Source organism: Hyla sarda, chromosome 2 (genome assembly GCF_029499605.1).
Source record: "Hyla sarda isolate aHylSar1 chromosome 2, aHylSar1.hap1, whole genome shotgun sequence".
Lineage (NCBI taxonomy): Eukaryota > Metazoa > Chordata > Amphibia > Anura > Hylidae > Hyla > Hyla sarda.
This window is the reverse complement of record NC_079190.1, coordinates 431,265,174-431,284,563: the sequence shown is the minus strand read 5'-3', so window position 1 is coordinate 431,284,563 and position 19,390 is coordinate 431,265,174. Positions and strand designations below refer to the sequence as shown.

Sequence of the window (19,390 nt, the reverse complement as noted above, 5' to 3'; positions counted from 1 at the left end):
TCCAAAAATGTATCCAGACCCCTTTTGAACTCTTTTGCAGAGTTCACCATGACCACCTCTTCCGTGAGAGCATTCCACAGTCTCACTGCTCTTACAGTAAAGAACCCCCCCGTCTGTGCTGGTGTAGAAACCTTCTTTCCTCTAAACGTAGAGGATGCGCCCTTGTTATAGATACAGTCCTGGGTATAAATAGATCATGGGAGAGAACTCTGTACTGTCCCCTGATATATTTATACATAGTTATTAGGTCTCCCCTAAGCCTTTTTTCTAAACTAAATAACCCTAATTCTGATAATCTTTCTGGGTACCGTAGTCCTCCCATTCCCTGAATTACCCTGGTTGCCCGTCTATGAACCCTCTCCAGCTCCCCTATATCTTTCTTGTACACTGGTGCCCAGTACTGTACACAGTATTCTATGTGTGGTCTGACTAGTGATTTGTACAGCGGAAGAATTCTTTCCTTGTCGTGGGCATCTATGCCCCTATTGATGCACCCCATGATTTTATTTGCCTTGGCAGCAGCTGCCCAACACTGGTCACTACAGCTAAATTTACTGTTAACTAAAAATCCCAAGTCCTTTTCCACGTCAGTCGTCCCAAGTGTGCTCCCATTTAATACATAATCCCAGCCCGGATTTTTCTTCCCCATGTGCATCACCTTACATTTATCAGTGTTGAACCTCATCTGCCACTTCCCAGCCCAAACCTCCAACCTATCCAGATCCATTTGTAACAGTGCACTGTCCTCTATTGTGTTTACCGCTTTACAGAGTGTAGTATCATCTGCAAAGTTACTTTAGTTACTTTACTATTCAACCCCTTTACAAGGTCATTAATAAATATATTAAATAGAACAGGACCCAAGACGGACCCCTGTGGTACCCCACTAGTAACAGTCACCCAATCAGAATAAGTAGGATACAAAGATAGAAAACGGTGTGCACCTTGTGCAGGTAAACCAGGTATAATCGTATATAAGATAGATAGATGGGCCAGCAGGATGGTCCCTTACCTTGGGGTGTTATGCTCAGAGCATAACGCCTATAGTAGCTTTGGGATTAGAGAGGGGTCGCAGCATCCAGGTTCCTCTGGACTCTGAGTGGCGGAGTCCAGTGCATCAATAGAAGAGTGGAGCGGATAATCCGATCACGGAAAAAATTGGAACATCTGAAGGAGCGCAGACCTCTTAACGGCTGTGTTTATTGCTGTCCATAAGAGAAACCGTATATAGAAGTGGTATACAGACAATCCTGGAACTCTGAAGGAACTCCAAGGTGCCCTTTTTGGTCCCCGGTCACATTGATGGACATGATATAGCGGTTTCCCCAGCGCGCATCCTCGGGGATGTGCGCGGGGAAAACCGCTATATCGTTATGGCCGGAATTATGGCTGCCGATTTATATAGGGCTGTGACATCACAGGGGTGACTGGCTACTGATAGGCTGCATCCGGCATGTGATTCAGGGTCATCCCGCCTACTTCCCTTCCTGCCTTCCAAGCATTCCTTGCTCCATGTACCGACATGTGGATCCACCATTTTAGATGCCCTGGAGCCTGCACCGCAGTAAATGGAGTTTAATGAAGTGATTTGTGCAATAGAATCGCGGCAATATTCGCATTCGTTGCGAATCGAATATTTCCTGAAATTCGTAACAAATTCGGGTTCGTCAGCTTCGATTCGCTCATCTCTACTCCCAACCATAGCATGCACTGCATGTATGAGAGCCCTCTTCACTGTCAAACTCTTTAGCGATTAAATTGTGGTCGACAGCAGGGTTCAGTTATCTTTGGTCCCGACCATTAAAGAGTTAGTGTGCACAGCTCCTGTGCCTGCACAATATCAACTATGTAACACCCCCTGCAGATTATGAACGTTTCACATGTTTCACATTTATCAAGCAATAAATGGAAGAAACCATTACATAATACAGCATAGCCAGTTTTATCATATGAATGCAAAAGGTTTATTTCAAAGCAAAATCTTTTGTTGTTTCCATAAAAATATAATAGCTTTTACATAAAAACATTTTATTGCAATGTGCCCAATGATTTCTTGGTTATGTCATAAAAGACATTTGCATTGTCATTTTCTCTTAAACATAATAAAATAATGTGCATATTGTTACACACAGGGTAAGGATTAAAGGACATTATAGCCATAAAATACACTACACTGCACTGCACATCACCCCCACAGTTTACTGGTGACTCCTAAACATGTTTATCAGTCACGGGGACCCCAGCTGAAACGGGGCCTTCACCTAAAGGAACTATGTGCAGTGCTGGTCCAAATAGAATTACATTGTTCTTATATATTAAAAGGGAACTCCGGTGGGAACAAGTGGAAAACAAATTTGCTTTTGTATCAACTGGTGCCAGAAAGTTAAACAGATTTGTAAATGACTTCTATTTCAAAATATTAATCTTTCCAGTACTTATCAGCTGCTCTATGCTACAGAGAAAGCTGTGTAGTTCTTTTCTGTCTGACCACAGTGTTCCCTGCTGACACCTCTGTCTGTGTCAGGAACTGCCCAAATTAGAAGCAAATCCCTATAGAAAACCTCTCCTGCTTTGAACAGTTGCTGCCACGGACAGAGGTGTCAGCAGAGAGCACTGTGGTCAGACTGGAAAGAACTTCCGTAAATTTCTCTGTAGTATACAGCAGCTGATAAGTACTGGAAGGGTTAAGATTTTTTTTTAATAGAAATAATTTACAAAATCTGTTTACCTTTCTGGCACCAATTGATTTGAAAACATTTTTTTTCCACCGCAGTACCCCTTTTAATGGGCAAAGAAGTTAAAATGAAGCCTCTGCATTCACAAAGAGTTCCACTGTGATCTCTGGGCTTTGTTTGGTATTGGTGATTTAGGTCAGTCCTGTACACGTGAATGGAGCTGAGCCGCAACACCAGACAAAGACCATGAACAACAATGGCACTGTTTCATTAAGAAAACCAGATCATTTTTTTTCTAGCCCTGGATACCCCCTTTAAGGCCATATTCACACAGTTTTTTTGGTCCAGTCTTTTTATCCACAAAAATCCGCAGTCTTTTGCCTGAAATATGGCTGAAAACAATGGCTGTTAGAGATTACAATGTGTGCATTTCCGTTTAAATTAATAATAAAAATAATAAAAAGATTTTAAGAGTTTTGAATTGTAAAATGGCCAAATTATTGTTTGTTAATGTTTTGGTACAAAAGATGGCCAAAAAAGGTACATGAACATAGCTTAACTTTTTAGTTTTTATTAGAGGGGTACTCTGCGCCTAGACATCTTATCCCCCATACGAAGGATAGGGGAAAGATATCTGATCGCAGAGGTCCGGGCGCTGGGACCCCCCACAATCTCTGGGCCGGCATCCCAGTAATCTGCATGTACAGAGTGAACTCCGCTCCGTGCTGGATTACGAGCAGCCACAGCCGTCATGCCCCCTCCATATATCTCTGATAGACATTAATTGAGGGGGCGTGCCCAAAGCCTAGCACAGCAGGTGTTCTGAACATAAATGTTCAGAACACCAGGATGCCTGGCCGGGGGGGGGTGGGTCTTAGCGGCCGGACCCCGTGATCAGACATCTTATCCCTTATCCTTTTCATAGGGGATAAGATGTCTAGGGGTGCTGTACCCCTTTAAGTACCTGTTTTAACTGTGTTCTCTCTGTGGTGTATATAGAAACTAAAGGAATATTGTCCTTTTAATTCTCCCTTTTATCATAATAATTATTCAAAAACTAAAAAAGAATTATGGAAAACGCCAACACACTATATTTTTACAAACTAAATCATTTTAGAAAATGAATTATAGCACTTTGCCCTGCAATGCACTACAATTCACCCTCTGGCAGCATGCAATTTATCAATGTACCTGTGATATCCATCAATACTCTAAAGGGGCCCTGGATAGCCTCCTAGAACAGAGCAGGGCACCAGGAGCTTACATTTATAAGTAATAGGATTCTTTTTCCATGTCTATGCAACACTTTTGGTGCTTTGCAGTGCAATCGTCTGACATGTCTGTCCTTTGTCACTGACAACACTTGGACTTGTTCTTCTTTGAATTTTGGTACAAGTTGCTGTCATTGCTGTTTATTCCTGAAAAAAAAATTGTATAATGTTGTATCAGTCTGATGCTGAATCTAGCAAAAAATAGACAAAAAAACAACAAAAAAGTATTTGTATCGAAGTGTAAGGAGGTACAGTTAGGCGGCAGACTACTATGGATCATGTATTACACTCTGTAAAAGTCAGAGGCTCTATAGACCATTAAAACTCATGAGCACCAAAAAGTAGAGCAACACTGGCACCAGAGTCACTTAGATAGCAAAGTTCAAATGTATTCGGATATCACAATAAACAATCTAAATTAGATGGCTGTATGGCTCGTGTTTGACGACTTCTGGTGGTGCTCACATTGAAAAAGGAATAGTTCACATTGGATAGAAATACCACAAGGAGGAATGAAATAATGGAGCACTCACCCAGATTTGAAGTCTTGAAAGGGTAGATTTATTCCAAGAAAAGCATCACATTACACGACAAGGAGCAGGGTGTAGGGGTGCGGAAATGAGGCAGGAGGTAGACGGACAGGTGGAGGAGATACAATTGTTTCACGCTGTGTTTCACGCTGATGCTCCAGACTGATGGAGCGCTACACGTGAAACAATTGTCGCTCCTCCACCTGTCCGTCCACCTCCTGCCTCATGTCCACACCCTGCTCCTTGTCGTGTAATGTGATGCCTTTGCTGGAATAAATCTACCCTTTCAAGACTTCAAATCTGGGTGAGTGCTCCATTATTTCATTCCTCCTTGTGGTATTCCAGACCATTAAAACTGTTGCACATGATATGTCAGAAACTTCCTCCCAGTGTAGTGGGGTAATCAGGCGATGCCCGTTGGCAGCGCCTGATTACCCTCACTACACTGGGAGGAAGATTCTGACATATCGTTACGCTCCAGTGTGAAGGCTGCAGCCAATTACTTCATACTCTGTCCAAAGTTGTGCTTGTTTTTGCACAACCATCTCCGGTAAGCAGTACCACATTTGTGCTCACTGGCTTTATCCCTCAGTATCACGCTGCTCTCTCCTTTCTTTCCCTGCACATGTTACAGTCATGGAGAAAGGGAAGAGGCAGGGGATCACATGATCTTTTCTGGATACTTTAAAGGCGACTTATATTGGAGTAAATAGGTCTTTGGAATGACCCTTTATATGGTCATAAGCATGAAGTCCTGTACTTACATTACAATGATTAAGTATAAATTACTTTACAATGTTTATCTTCATATTGATGGAAGATAAGGTATGAGGCATAAATCTGTACATAGTCCCTGCTATCAATGAAGTGAGCACCAGCTGACCAGTCATACTTACTCACTACGTCACCTATCCTACGAGCGTTGGTTTTCTCCAATTCAGCTAGTACACTGGACTCAAATGTTAAAGATGCCACCCTGAAAAAGAATTCCTTCACGTTTTCTCCTGGAAGAACATATAATGTATTTAAGTAAATTCGAATTTGACACTTTTTTTTTTAGAGCAAATGAACATTGTAAGAAAATACTGTAATTTGATGTTGATGGACCTGAATGCTGGACCTTAATGTCCATGCTCGCAATAAAGTGTGTAAATGTGTGTATATACAGTACATTTGTGTGTTCTTTAAGCAGCCAGTGGTGGGCACGCTCAAAATTATTGTATAAAGAGAGTAGAATGTAACAATTGCGCTTTGTCTTGATGACAACTGTACAATTGTACAGTTGTCTGTACAATTGTACAGTTGTCATCTCGCTGATGCGGACCAAAGACTTAAAATGTTTTGGGGGATTGTAATAGTATCCGTAGGATAGGTCACCAATGCCAGATCAGTAGGGATCTCAGTCTTGCCAACCCCACTGATCAGCTGATTTAGGCTAAGACTACATGCCATTGATTGTGCTACATTGCAGTTATGGTAAGTAAATGAGGTCATACTGCAACCCAAAAGTACCGGTAGTAGTGACTGTGCCCTGACAGCCGCAAGAAATCCAATTTCTTCAGCCATAAACAGTCCTATATACACCCACCTATATGTCATAATGAAATATAGCAGTGGTTAGCCACAGATCATTTTTTGGTAAGTAGAAGAAATCCCGGCACACATAATCTTGATGCAAATCACCTGAAGTGTTTATTCACAAGCATACATAGTGATACAGCAGCTCACAGGACGTGTTTTGGCCACCTCATGGCCTTCATCAACAGATCAGGTGATTTGCATCAAGATTGTGTGTGCCGGGATTTCTTCTACTTACCTATTGTCTACCTGTCCACGAGCACCACGCCAAGGTGACAAGTGCCAACTCCTACTACTTCTACCTATAGATAATTTTTTGTGCTGCTGTGTTTCTGTGAAGTGGGCCTCTTCATGACCTGCCACCAGTTGATGATAATATTAAGTCAGGAAGCGCTCCTATGCTGTTCAGGCCTTTCTCTGAATACTGGGTCAGGGAGATAAATTGAGATCATTTTTATTTTCTGCATGGGCTTTGGTTACTGGTGGCATCCAGACATAGTCATGTTCTGACTGGTGAGACCCCAGTAGAGAGAGGTTTAGAAGTATGATCTAATAGATGATAAAAAAGTAACAACAAACCTCAGGAAAATGATTAACTTCCTCTGAATGTTGATTTAAAAAATTCCACAGTCCCCATCAAGACTTTCCAAGTGTAAATTATTAACAATCTGAATGGTAACATTCACCATTTTTTTTCTTTTTAACCATGTGGAGTACAAATACTCAAATCACATTGGCCCTGATTTACTATTGTAAACCCAACATGTTTTGTCAGAATTTGCACCAGAATTGAAAAAAACCCAACCAGCTCTCCATTTTAATGGGAAAACCTGAAAAGCGTGTGTGACCGTCGGGAAAAGGGGCGTTTCCCTGACATTTTCACAAAAACCCCAAATATTTATTAAGGTTTCCACAGAAAATGTGGGGGATTTGAGCTGAGGAAAACCCGACAAATCAGAGCAGGTGTAAAAAAAAAAAAAAGAAGCAAAATGTAGGGAAACCTTAATAAATAGAGTGGAAAAAAAATTGAGGGAATTAAAACCCACAAAGAGAACTACACAACACTCTTAGTAAATGAGGGCCATTATGTCTTACATGGTAGCTTTCATTAGTGATAAAAATGTATTATAGATTAGCCTATTTAAATGACTTTTTTAAATATACTTCTTAATAATAAGCAGCCATCTTGCCTTTAGCCCTGCTAGCAAACTGTCACCTGCAGCAGCCTGGTAGAAAAAAAAAAGTCAGGAAATTCAGGTGGGACCTCACAATGTATGGAGCTGAATATTTCCCAGTTCCTTTTCCCTTTGAGCTGAGCTAGACTGTAGAGTCATGATGCCATCAGTTCATAGTGCTGAATATTTCTGCTCCCTTTGCAAGCTGCTGGGCAGAGCTGAGCAGACAGTCGAGTTCAGTGTAGAGCTGATGGGTTGGGGTGCTGCCTCAGCCAATCACATTTATCACAAATTATAACTACTTATAACTGTCTTGTGTTTGACTTAAGAATGCCCTTTCTCATAAGAAGAGATGCTAGATAAGATACTATTAACCTACCTGTTAGGGAGGACACAGACCAGTATTCTGCCTGCATCTCCTTCGCCACCTTCAAGGCGTCCCGTTCCATGAGAGCATACTGAGATGGAGACTACAGGGAGGGAAAACCAATATAAACAGATATTTAGATAATAATGTTAATGTAAAATAGTTTCTAGAGCCAGTAAATAAAATGTTAAAACATGAAAAAAAAAAAAAAAAACACTGTGCTTATGTTCATCTTATTCTAACTGCAAATATGGATGACAGACATATCAGTCAGGCTGAGCCTGGTGAGGAAAAGACAACCACTTCTGCAGGAACCTGTTAATTTTAACAATATGAAAAAACTTTTGTATGTCTAATAAGACTCCCATCTAACATACACAGACAGCTTTACACAGTGGCATAAACATTAATTAATGCGGGGTTCCTGCGGCAGTGGTCGTGACGTCACAGCTACACACCCTTGTGCCATCATGCCACGCCCCCTCCATTCATGTCTATGGGAGGGGGCGTGTCAACTAGGATATGTCAAAAGGTTTTTCCAAAGGCCAGTGGCCATATAACTTTATATAATGCAGAAACTCTGCACCCTTTATATCTTAAATTATAAAATGATTATAATTGTTGAGTCTAAATATAAATTCCAAAATGTGTCAGTACCCTATATTAAGTATTCTGCTGCACTGTTTCTCAAGGAAACTTAAAAAGTCATGTTTTGATGATTTCCTTAAAGGGGTACTGCGCTGCTCAACATTTGGAACAAACTGTTCCGAACACTGGAGTTGGTGCTGGGAGCTTGTGACATCATAGCCCCGCCCCCTCATGTCACACCCCACCCCTTAAATGCAAGTCTATGGGAGGGGGCGTGACAGCTGTTATGCCCCTCCCATAGACTAGCATTTAGGTGGCGGGGTGTGACATCAAGAGGGGGCGGGGCTATGACGTCACAAGTATATACTGTAGATATATATACTGTATATACTGTAGATACTGTAGATATACTGTAGATATTACCTGTATGGGAATTCATCAAAGCACAACTTTGGGGTTTCCTGAGAGCAAGATAACTAGATCTGAGCAACGCTCTGTTGTATAAGTTAGAGATGAGCGAACTTACAGTAAATTCGATTCGTCACGAACTTCTCGGCTCGGCAGTTGATGACTTATCCTGCATAAATGAGTTCAGCTTTCAGGTGCTCCCGTGGGCTGGAAAAGGTGGATACAGTCCTAGGAGAAACTTTCTTAGGACTGTATCCACCTTTTCCAGCCCACCGGAGCACCTGAAAGCTGAACTAATTTATGCAGGATAAGTCATCAACTGCCGAGCCGAGAAGTTCGTGACGAATCGAATTTACTGTAAGTTCACTCATCTCTAGTATAAGTTATGCAGTTGTAAGACATTACTTACCGAGAGATCTTTCTTGGAGCCAACCAAGAATAGTAGAACTGATGAAGGATCATTTTCCTTTAGAGCATCCTGAAGCCACTGCCTGCAGTAAAGAAATATCCATTATAATAAATGATTAAATAGCCATATTAGTTAAATACGGACTATATATACTGTAGCTAGATAGTGAAGTGCGCTCCCAGAGAGTGTGACAAGTTATGTGTGCTATGCAAGGTATCAGGTTGGTTTGGGTGCAATTAAAAGCAATTATGGACATTTATCAACGGGTTTAGTCGGGTTTTCTTTACTATAATTGTCGCAAAATTGTCGCAACTGCGACTACGCGATTTTTCGTGCGACATTTTGACTGGAAAGCGAGAAAAGCAAGTTTTCCAAAAATTAACTACGTAGTAATAATTTTAAAATGGACTACGGGTAGTCAGGTATTTATTAACTGCGACAGTCGCAACAGGGTTAAAAATTGACTAAATTTACTCCAGCTCAAACATGGAGCAGAAAAAGCTACTACCAAAGTAAAAAAGGAAAAATTGCTTACGTGAAAGAAAATTATCAACAGGCTGAAACCAGTTGATAAATACGTCGCACATAAGCAAAAAAAAAGTAAGGAAAAAATTACTAAAAAAAAGGAATACATAAGCGAACATTGATAAATGTCCCTCAATGTGAGCAATTTAATCCTCACATTGCTGGCTTAGCGTTTATTTCCACATAAAACCAGGATTTCATGGTGACCTGGCGCATAAACCTACTTTCCAACTGATAAGCATAGACATCATGGAGATTCCAAATAACATAAGATCTATTGGCGCTTAGTGTACCTCTAGGATACTCTAGTACTCGGCAAGCATTGTAGTGTGTTTGTTTTATGGTTCTTTGCACTACGGTGATCTAGATTCAGGATATTGGGCTTTTGCACTCGCACCTTTTCCTCTGCCCAGCACGCTCTTCTACTTGGTTCGTGCTAAATTTATATACACCCCAGTAGTTATGTTATATACCTTTCCCCTTTGCTCAATACTTTTTACTACGGTGTTATAATTATCATGTCCCAGGATTGCTGCCTTTCTGTGCTGATTTCCTCCTTATTAATCCTGCGGTTTTAAATGTATTGTCATTTATGTACAGTAAAGCTTTGATATATTTTTCTCTAACTATTTGAGTAGCTCCATTTTTTTGTAAATAGCTTAGTGTACCACTCAAAACTCTTCCATATGCCCTGTCCATTTACATTATATAGGCTTATACTGCTGCAGCTTTTTCCCATAGCCCAGGCGCCTGTCTGGGGAATGGATCTGCTAACCTAGCAAGGCCCCTTAAATGGCAGGGCCTCTACAAACTTTATACTAACTCAAAGTGTAAGATAGGACAGCCACCTTCTGAGGTACTATATTATTTACATTAGGGGTCAGTGATGTGTGGGCCCTATTCAACAGAACAAGCAATGGATGATCACATGCTGCCCATACATGTCCATATCCCTTCTCTCCCTTCCCCTCTCCATAGACCTATTGTCCATAGTGACAGAAGCTGTAGGAACTGCAATGAGACTACACAAGTTTACTGTGACTATTACATCTTTCCAAACTGCTGGATTCTCAGCTTACACTTTTTTATAATGCTGCTGCTCATTCTGAGGGTGTTCTATAGAAATATAGGGAGGAGGACCCCCTCTTGTGTGTATGCAATATATTAAGACACCACAGAAGCTGGTCTACACCTACTAGTTCAGGGACAACTGAAGATTAGAGATGGAGAAAACTGGAGAGAAATGCCATATACAAGTTATATAATGGCCATAAATAGTCCTGCCCCTCATGAACACGCAGAAAAGCTTATCCTGAAAAGTTATCAAAAACAACAGCTAAACTTTAATTGGGTTTTCCAGGCAAAGATAAGCCATCCCCCAATCTCCTTGTGGGGTTGACCGATTGACAGAGGGAACACCATGGGGGAGATTTATCAAAACCTGTGCAGAGGAAAAGTTGACTAGTTGCCCATAGCAACCAATCAGAATGCTTCTTTCAAAGACCATTCCTTGTCTGTCTCCACTTTGAGTGTGGTATTACAACTTGGCCCCATTCACTTAAATGGAACTGAGCTGCAGAACCACACCCAACCTGGAGACAGACAGGGAGCGGTCTTTGAAATTAATTATCTCTGTTTTTTGACTCCTGGATAACCCTCTTTAACTCTGATGCCAGCCACCGCACCAAAGTCATCTACAGTAAACTCTGAGCAAGCTCCAAGCATTCCATACTTAAATGGAAGATGTAAGAAAGGGTTAATATTGCCACATAATGTCTAGATAACAACTCAAACAATATGTAATTACTTTTGTACTGGGTAAGTCAACATCTGATACATTTTTCCACCACAAATCCACAGTAAAATCTACATGTCTTTCAAGGATTTTGCTGTGGATTCAATGCCTATTTAACCCCAAACACTGATGGGGTAAAGACCATGGTAAAAAATCTGCTACAGAATTTGACACGGATTTCAAAGTCCAAACCCCAGGTCAGTTTCCATGCAGAAAAATTCCACAGCGTTCTAGTATATTTGCACAGAATCATATTTTATAGGAAAAAGTTTATTTTTGTGTTAGGCTCTTTTCACACCATGTTTTCATGATGTCCATAATGTCAGCTCTCCCTGGCGGTGTGCCACTTAAATAGGAATTTACTTACCTAGTATGATCTAATGAGGAAATGTCTGTCAGATCAAAGACTATAACTATGGCTGAAACACAGAAAAAAATTATGTTAGCATACAGTTAAGAAAAATGAACCTACTAAATACTGGTAATGATGCAGTAGGACACATTTATTAAAGGGGTTATCCAGGAAAAAACTTTATATATATATATCAACTGGCTCCAGAAAGTTAAACAGATTTGTAAATTACAATGAAAAAGAGGTAGCGTGCACTCACCGCGGGTAAACAGCTGCAGGCCCAAGGTCCGGGATCACCACGGCATAGACGAAGACGGTAAGGGGCGCTCAGAGGCTACGCCGGCTGTTTCGGACGTAGGAACGTCCTTCTTCCGGCCTCAACGTTCACGTCATAGCGTTGCCCTTTTATGGAAGTCCGTGGGTAACGGGAGTAACCATAGAAACATGTAAACTATGGGTAAACGTGTGGATCAAAAAGGAAGGTCCGGAAAAGCAAAAGAGAAAGAGGGAAATAGGCTCCATTGTCAGATAATAGAAAAGAGAGCTATTGATGTGAACTATACATAAATAGTGTTAACTATAATAAAAGTATAGACTTCAATAGCGGCAAGTTGCTAGACCCAAAAAGTGGACAAAATAATAGGTAAATAGTGATTGAACAAATGATAATAAAGAAGGTAGAAAAACAGAAATGTGTATAATTGAATATCTTAATATAGTAAGGTGCAGATAAAGACTAGTGTAATTAACTTAAGAAGGGAGACATGTCGAGCCGCTCATTCAGCCCAGCCGGGTCCTGAGCGTTACATCTGAGGATATAACGTGCTTCACATTGGAGAAGAATATTCTCTCTATCTCCTCCTTGGTTAAGGACTGGAATTTTTTCAATTCCACCAAAACGCAAAACATCTGCATCGTTGTTGTGCATTTCGTGCAGATGTTTCGCTAAACGTGGGGGACCTGTTCCTTTAGAGAGCGTGTATTTATGTTCGCGAAACCTAGCACAGAGTTGTCTCTTGGTTTTTCCTATGTAGTATCTGTGACAAGGGCAGATTATGTAATAGACGACAAAGGTGGTTTTACATGTGATTAATTGTCTAACAGAAATAGAATAGCCACCGAGGGTGAGATGTTTGGCTCCTGTGTTGAATTTGCAAAATTTGCAGGATCCGCAGCGATGGTTACCTACTGGAGAAAGGTTCTGTAACCAAGATTCATTAAGGGGTGAAGTATGTTGTTTGAGTTTCTCACCAATAGTTTGATTCTTCCGGTAGGTAATTAACGGACATAGAGCTGTGACTTGTCTCAGGTCTTCATCAGTAGATAATATATGCCAATGGCGTCTGATGGTGGAATTTATGACATCGTTCATTTGAGTATTCTTAAATGAAAAAGTAAATCTACGTGCTGTATCTTGATTCGTGTTTTTCTTAGATCTTTTGTACTGTATCAAATCATTTCTGTTAATTTCTTCAACTTTATTGAACGCTGTCTGAATGATATTAACAGGGTATCCGCGAGCCAACAAACGTTTTTTTAGATCTTCTGCTTGCGCTAGATAAGAGTCATGTTCACTATTTAGCCTTTTTAGACGCAAGAATTGACTAAAGGGAATAGCACGCTTAGTGTGTGCAGGGTGTGAACTCTTAAAATGAAGTAGACTGTTACGGGCTATTTCTTTTCTATAGCCTTCTGTGTGCAGGCCTTGAGGTGTTTTAATGATCCTGATATCAAGATAGTCCAGATGACTTTGACAGAAGACGGATGTAAACCGCATGTTCATTGTGTTAGTGTTTAGATAGCTAACAAAACTATTAAAGTGGTCCTCGGATCCTTCCCATAGGAGTAGCACGTCGTCTATATAACGCTTGTATCCTTTAATGTTGCTAACATAGGTGTTGTTAGTTGAGAATATATATTTATGTTCGAATACTGCAAGAAAGATGTTCGCGAAAGTACAGGAGACCGAAGTACCCATTGCAGTTCCTGTCCTTTGGCGGAACCACTGGTTCTCATATTGGAAATAATTATTCTCTAGAATAATGGTTATTGCTTCAGATATGAAATTAATGAAAGTAGGAGATTTCCCTGCTTGACTGAGGAAGAACCTGACAGCCTGTACACCCGCACCGATAGGGATGCGAGTGTACAGGCTCTCAACGTCTATACTAGTAAGATGGTAATAGTTAGTCCAGGTGACTTTATGTAGATATTGAAGGACGTCGCCGGAATCTTTTAAGTATGAAGGAATGGAGGGTAGAAGGGGCCGTAATAGCCACTCTATATATTTTGACAGATATTCAGTCGCGGAGCCGATCCCCGCGACGATAGGTCGTCCGGGGGGGTCGGTCCGCGACTTATGAATCTTCGGCAAAATATACCATTTAGGTTTCTTAGGTGCGACGGGTATCAACCGTTCTGCAGTAGAGTGATTTAAGACTCCCATTTCAACGGCTCGACGAAGAAAAGATCGAAGCGTATCCATGACCCTTCTTGTTGGATCTGTTAACACTTTTTCATAAGTAGTGCGATCTGACAGCTGTCGCTTGGCTTCTCCTTCGTATTGAGATGATGACATTACGACGATCGAACCGCCCTTATCGGCTCTTGTTACTTTTAAGTTTCTCTGTTGAGAGAGCCAGGTTAACATCTTCTGTTCTTCTCTAGTCAAATTTTTAAGTGGAGCTGGATAAATAAGGCATTTCAGATCCTGTGTAACAGATTGTGTAAATAAGTCTAGAGGTGATCCAGGAGGAACTGAAGGGTTAAAGGTAGATTGACGTCCGCTATTAAACCTGGAATAGCCGAGGGTTGGTACTGCTATATCAATGTCTTCTGTCTGTGGATCTGCTAATTCGGCTAGCATTCTAATATGTGATATTTCCTCATCATTAAGGCCACTTGCAGGAATAAAACCTAATGGTCCTATTGTGCAGGGTCTTTCACCCTCTCTCACAGGGTCATCTGATGTTTTATTCCCTTTTATGCTAAAGAATTTATGTAGTTGGATTTTACGGACACCCTTAAAAAGATCAATCTCGAATTGAGGCATGTCGAATGATTCGTACACGCCAAAATTGAGACCTTTGGATAATAATAAGATACATTCGGTAGGTAGGTCTATGCCTGAAATATTTATTACATTCGTTGTTCCTGGTTCCAGGTCACTGTTTTCTTCCTGACCATGGTCCTTGTAGGACCTCTTCCTTTTTCTTCTTCCCCTTCGAGTCTTCCTCCTAAAGGAAGAATACTCAAATGAACGATGTCATAAATTCCACCATCAGACGCCATTGGCATATATTATCTACTGATGAAGACCTGAGACAAGTCACAGCTCTATGTCCGTTAATTACCTACCGGAAGAATCAAACTATTGGTGAGAAACTCAAACAACATACTTCACCCCTTAATGAATCTTGGTTACAGAACCTTTCTCCAGTAGGTAACCATCGCTGCGGATCCTGCAAATTTTGCAAATTCAACACAGGAGCCAAACATCTCACCCTCGGTGGCTATTCTATTTCTGTTAGACAATTAATCACATGTAAAACCACCTTTGTCGTCTATTACATAATCTGCCCTTGTCACAGATACTACATAGGAAAAACCAAGAGACAACTCTGTGCTAGGTTTCGCGAACATAAATACACGCTCTCTAAAGGAACAGGTCCCCCACGTTTAGCGAAACATCTGCACGAAATGCACAACAACGATGCAGATGTTTTGCGTTTTGGTGGAATTGAAAAAATTCCAGTCCTTAACCAAGGAGGAGATAGAGAGAATATTCTTCTCCAATGTGAAGCACGTTATATCCTCAGATGTAACGCTCAGGGCCCGGCTGGGCTGAATGAGCGGCTCGACATGTCTCCCTTCTTAAGTTAATTACACTAGTCTTTATCTGCACCTTACTATATTAAGATATTCAATTATACACATTTCTGTTTTTCTACCTTCTTTATTATCATTTGTTCAATCACTATTTACCTATTATTTTGTCCACTTTTTGGGTCTAGCAACTTGCCGCTATTGAAGTCTATACTTTTATTATAGTTAACACTATTTATGTATAGTTCACATCAATAGCTCTCTTTTCTATTATCTGACAATGGAGCCTATTTCCCTCTTTCTCTTTTGCTTTTCCGGACCTTCCTTTTTGATCCACACGTTTACCCATAGTTTACATGTTTCTATGGTTACTCCCGTTACCCACGGACTTCCATAAAAGGGCAACGCTATGACGTGAACGTTGAGGCCGGAAGAAGGACGTTCCTACGTCCGAAACAGCCGGCGTAGCCTCTGAGCGCCCCTTACCGTCTTCGTCTATGCCGTGGTGATCCCGGACCTTGGGCCTGCAGCTGTTTACCCGCGGTGAGTGCACGCTACCTCTTTTTCATTGTACTATTGGATACTTTATCTAGTGTGTGCACCCCGCAGGTGCTGCTTTGTAATTTATCGGGTCCGGAGGCTGCCAGTGTACACCAGCGGTATCGTATAACTGCACGTTCAGCTGCACGGTGTGCTCTCTCCTCCTTCAGTGGTTTCAAGATTTGTAAATTACTTCTATAAAAAAAATCTTAATCCTTTTAGTACTTATGAGCTTCTGAAGTTAAGGTTGTTCTTTTCTGTCTAAGTGCTCTCTGATGACACGTGTCTTGGGAACCGCCCAGTTTAAAAGAAAATCCCCATAGCAAACCTATTCTAAACTGGGCGTTTCCCGAGACAGGTGTCATCAGAGAGCACTTAGACAGAAAAGAACAACCTTAACTTCAGAAGCTCATAAGTACTGAAAGAGGAGAAGTTTAAAAAAAAAAAATAAACCTTTAGAGATGGCGCTGCGGCTTCCTTGGGAATAAAGGAGATGGACTAGATATATATTGTAAAAAGTTCGCAGTGGAACCACTTTTATTTAATCAGGATAAAATTAAAAATGGAGACGATGCGTTTCGGGAGGTGCCCTCCCTTCCTGATCTGAGGAAGGGAGGGCACCTCCCGAAAGGCGTCATCTCCATTTTTAATTTTAGCCTGATTAAATAAAAGTGGTTCCACTGCGAACTTTTTACAATATATATCTAGTCCATCTCCTTTATTCCCAAGGAAGCCGCAGCGCCATCTCTAAAGTTTTTTTTTTTTTTTTTTTCGAAAACTTCTCCTCTATCGCTACAGGACAGCAGTGTAGCTGTTCCCTGCAACTCAGAAGGCCAGCAGCGACTCCACACATATTGAGTACCCCATTATCACTGGGGTGATAGGCCCTGGAATACCCCTTTAATGCTTTTCTGCCCCTAACCATGTATCAGTATATCATCACAGCCTGGGCACCTCATAACATAGGGAATAGTTATATCTGGAGAAGAGTTCTATCAGTAGATAGATTGCAACTTTCGTAGCCAGAAACTGGAGTAACTGCATTAATAAATGTGCCCAATGTATTTTATATTATAGAATAGATATTTTTGCTATGAGCAGAATAATTTGCTCACATCCCACCAGAACCAAAATAATACAGTATTTTTGTCCTTGTGGTGGACAACCGGGTGAAATGGCGGGACCACGGGTGTAGTGGTGGGATTAGATGGTATTAACCCCTAGTGTTTGTGACGCCAGTGTGGTTTTCAGGTTCTGGAACGCCACACACACCCAGATTCTCTGCTATCCCAATTGCTAGACGTGAAATGAGAGTCCACAACCAGTTATGGTCAAACTGAGACTGTACTGAGTAGAAGACAGGTGTAATTCTCTTCACAGCTAAGGCCAGAATTCCCAGAGAGGTGGCCAGGACCCAGAGGACCTTGCAGCTTGCTGGACCAATATACTTGTAGTTAACTTGAAATTAGACTTGACTTCACTATGTGCAGGACTTAACTACTTGTAGTGTCAGCAGACATAGACTTGAGACCTACTGGAATGACTGTAGCTTGTGGGGTCTTCCAGATGCTGATCACTTGCACTGAGATCTCTGATGGTTGCTGTCTCAGTAAAGACTGATGGTACAAGAACTAAGAGGGTGAATTGTAATGGCCGCCCTTTTATATAGTTGGGGGGGGGGGGGGGTGGACTAAAGCCCATTGGTCAAGCTGCAGGTAATAGGTTCAGCTGGTGCTCTCTGGGAGAACATGTGACAACAAATCATGTGACTGCATAAAATAACTTGTGACAAACTTACACAGGTCCTTGAGACCTCCCACAGGTCCTCTATACTACCTATACACAGGGATACTGTCTGGCATTAAAGTGACACACACACACCTTTATAAAACCAACGGAGGAGACCTTGCAGGGAAGCCCCCAGGTCACTGAAGGACTCAACCTGACAAGGCCTAAGGGTAATACAGGAGCATGTCCTGTACTGGGACATCACATCCTTGTATATATGCAGGCCAAATGGAATGTAAATTTTTTCATGTTGTTTGAAATATATTTTATTGGGGCCCTCTACTAAGTCAGTTTTCTACTTCTGGGTAGAAAAGAGTATCCGACCACACTTTGGTTAACCATTATTGGTTGGATTTGTTGGATTCTTCGAGTTGTTGGATTTTGTACTGCAAGTAGACTCTTCCTATAGGGAAGACATTGATTTCTATACTAAGGGTACGTTTACATGTACATAATCCACTTCGGAATAGTGAGAACTGCACTGGCTGAATTCCCACAGCATGAATGAGCCCTAAAGGTAACCATACACTTTTAACAGCCATCAGCTGACCTCCCAATACATATGCAAGTTAAGTGTTCGCAATGGGAAGAGGGGAATAAGCCACAAAAAGTCCCCTCTGGTAGGTCCTTACAATGACAATGGAACAGGCATATGGAAATGTAACATTCCTGATCCTGTTTATTCCCCAGCATGACTATGGAACACTGTCTGAACCCCTAATGCACATAAGATGGTCTTCCAGCCCTGCCAAAAATTGATGGCTGCGGCAGATTCAGTCAAATGTGTATGGCCATCGGACACCAGCATTCATTATAATAATAATACAAGCACAAAGACACAAAACCAGTATTAGAGTAGGGTCAAACATGCCCTATTTTACTGCATATTTTTCTAGCCAATAAAGTCAATAAATAGCAAAATCAACTGCCAAAAATAAGCAAAAAAAATAAAAATAAAATGCAACAAAATACCTACCCTTACACTTGCCTGACTCTACTCTTACAGTACAAATTATATAACTACAGGTCAATAAACAGTTAAAAACCTACCCTGAGCCCCTCTGTAGTATGTGGAAGCAATGCATTTAAACCTTTCTTGTCCAGCTGTGTCCCATCTAGTAAAAAATCGGAAGGGGAAAAAAATGCTTAATTAGTATATCTGCATAAAAATGGCATAACTTACGTTCCTCTACAGTTATATATTGCTATATATTGTTATATATTGTTATATATTGTTTAGAATGATTTGTCTTGCCGAAGAAATACTGTATATCTATCTCTCATATCTAATATCTAACTATCTCTCATATCTATCTATCTAATATCTATCTATCTAATATCTATCTATCTATCTAATATCTATCTATCTAATATCTATCTATCTATCTATCTATCTATCTAATATCTATCTATCTATCTATCTATCTATCTATCTATCTATCTATCTAGAGAAGTAAAGATGATGCAGCACTCCACAAATATGCAAAAGGTGGTTATTTATTCCAGCATGTGCAAAGACAACGTTTCACCAGTCTCTCACTGGCTTTCTCAAGTAGCCAGTGAG

At 40.9% G+C, this 19,390-nt stretch overlaps 1 protein-coding gene across 4 annotated transcripts in view; it reads right to left on the bottom strand.

Moving 5' to 3' along the window:
- Positions 1–1,948: 1,948 nt before the first annotated feature.
- RAB34 (RAB34, member RAS oncogene family) overlaps positions 1,949–19,390 on the bottom strand; it is a 55,583-nt gene continuing 38,141 nt past the window's right edge. For all 4 annotated transcript variants that reach the window (XM_056559089.1, XM_056559088.1, XM_056559091.1 and 1 more), the window contains exons 6-11: positions 18,877–18,941; positions 11,689–11,740; positions 9,002–9,083; positions 7,609–7,699; positions 5,373–5,480; positions 1,949–4,093 (exon numbers count right to left, since the gene is read on the bottom strand). In XM_056559089.1, the coding sequence (XP_056415064.1) occupies positions 4,026–4,093; positions 5,373–5,480; positions 7,609–7,699; positions 9,002–9,083; positions 11,689–11,740; positions 18,877–18,941 (466 nt within the window). In that variant the 3' untranslated portion in view covers positions 1,949–4,025. The remainder of the gene's footprint in view (positions 4,094–5,372; positions 5,481–7,608; positions 7,700–9,001; positions 9,084–11,688; positions 11,741–18,876; positions 18,942–19,390) is intronic.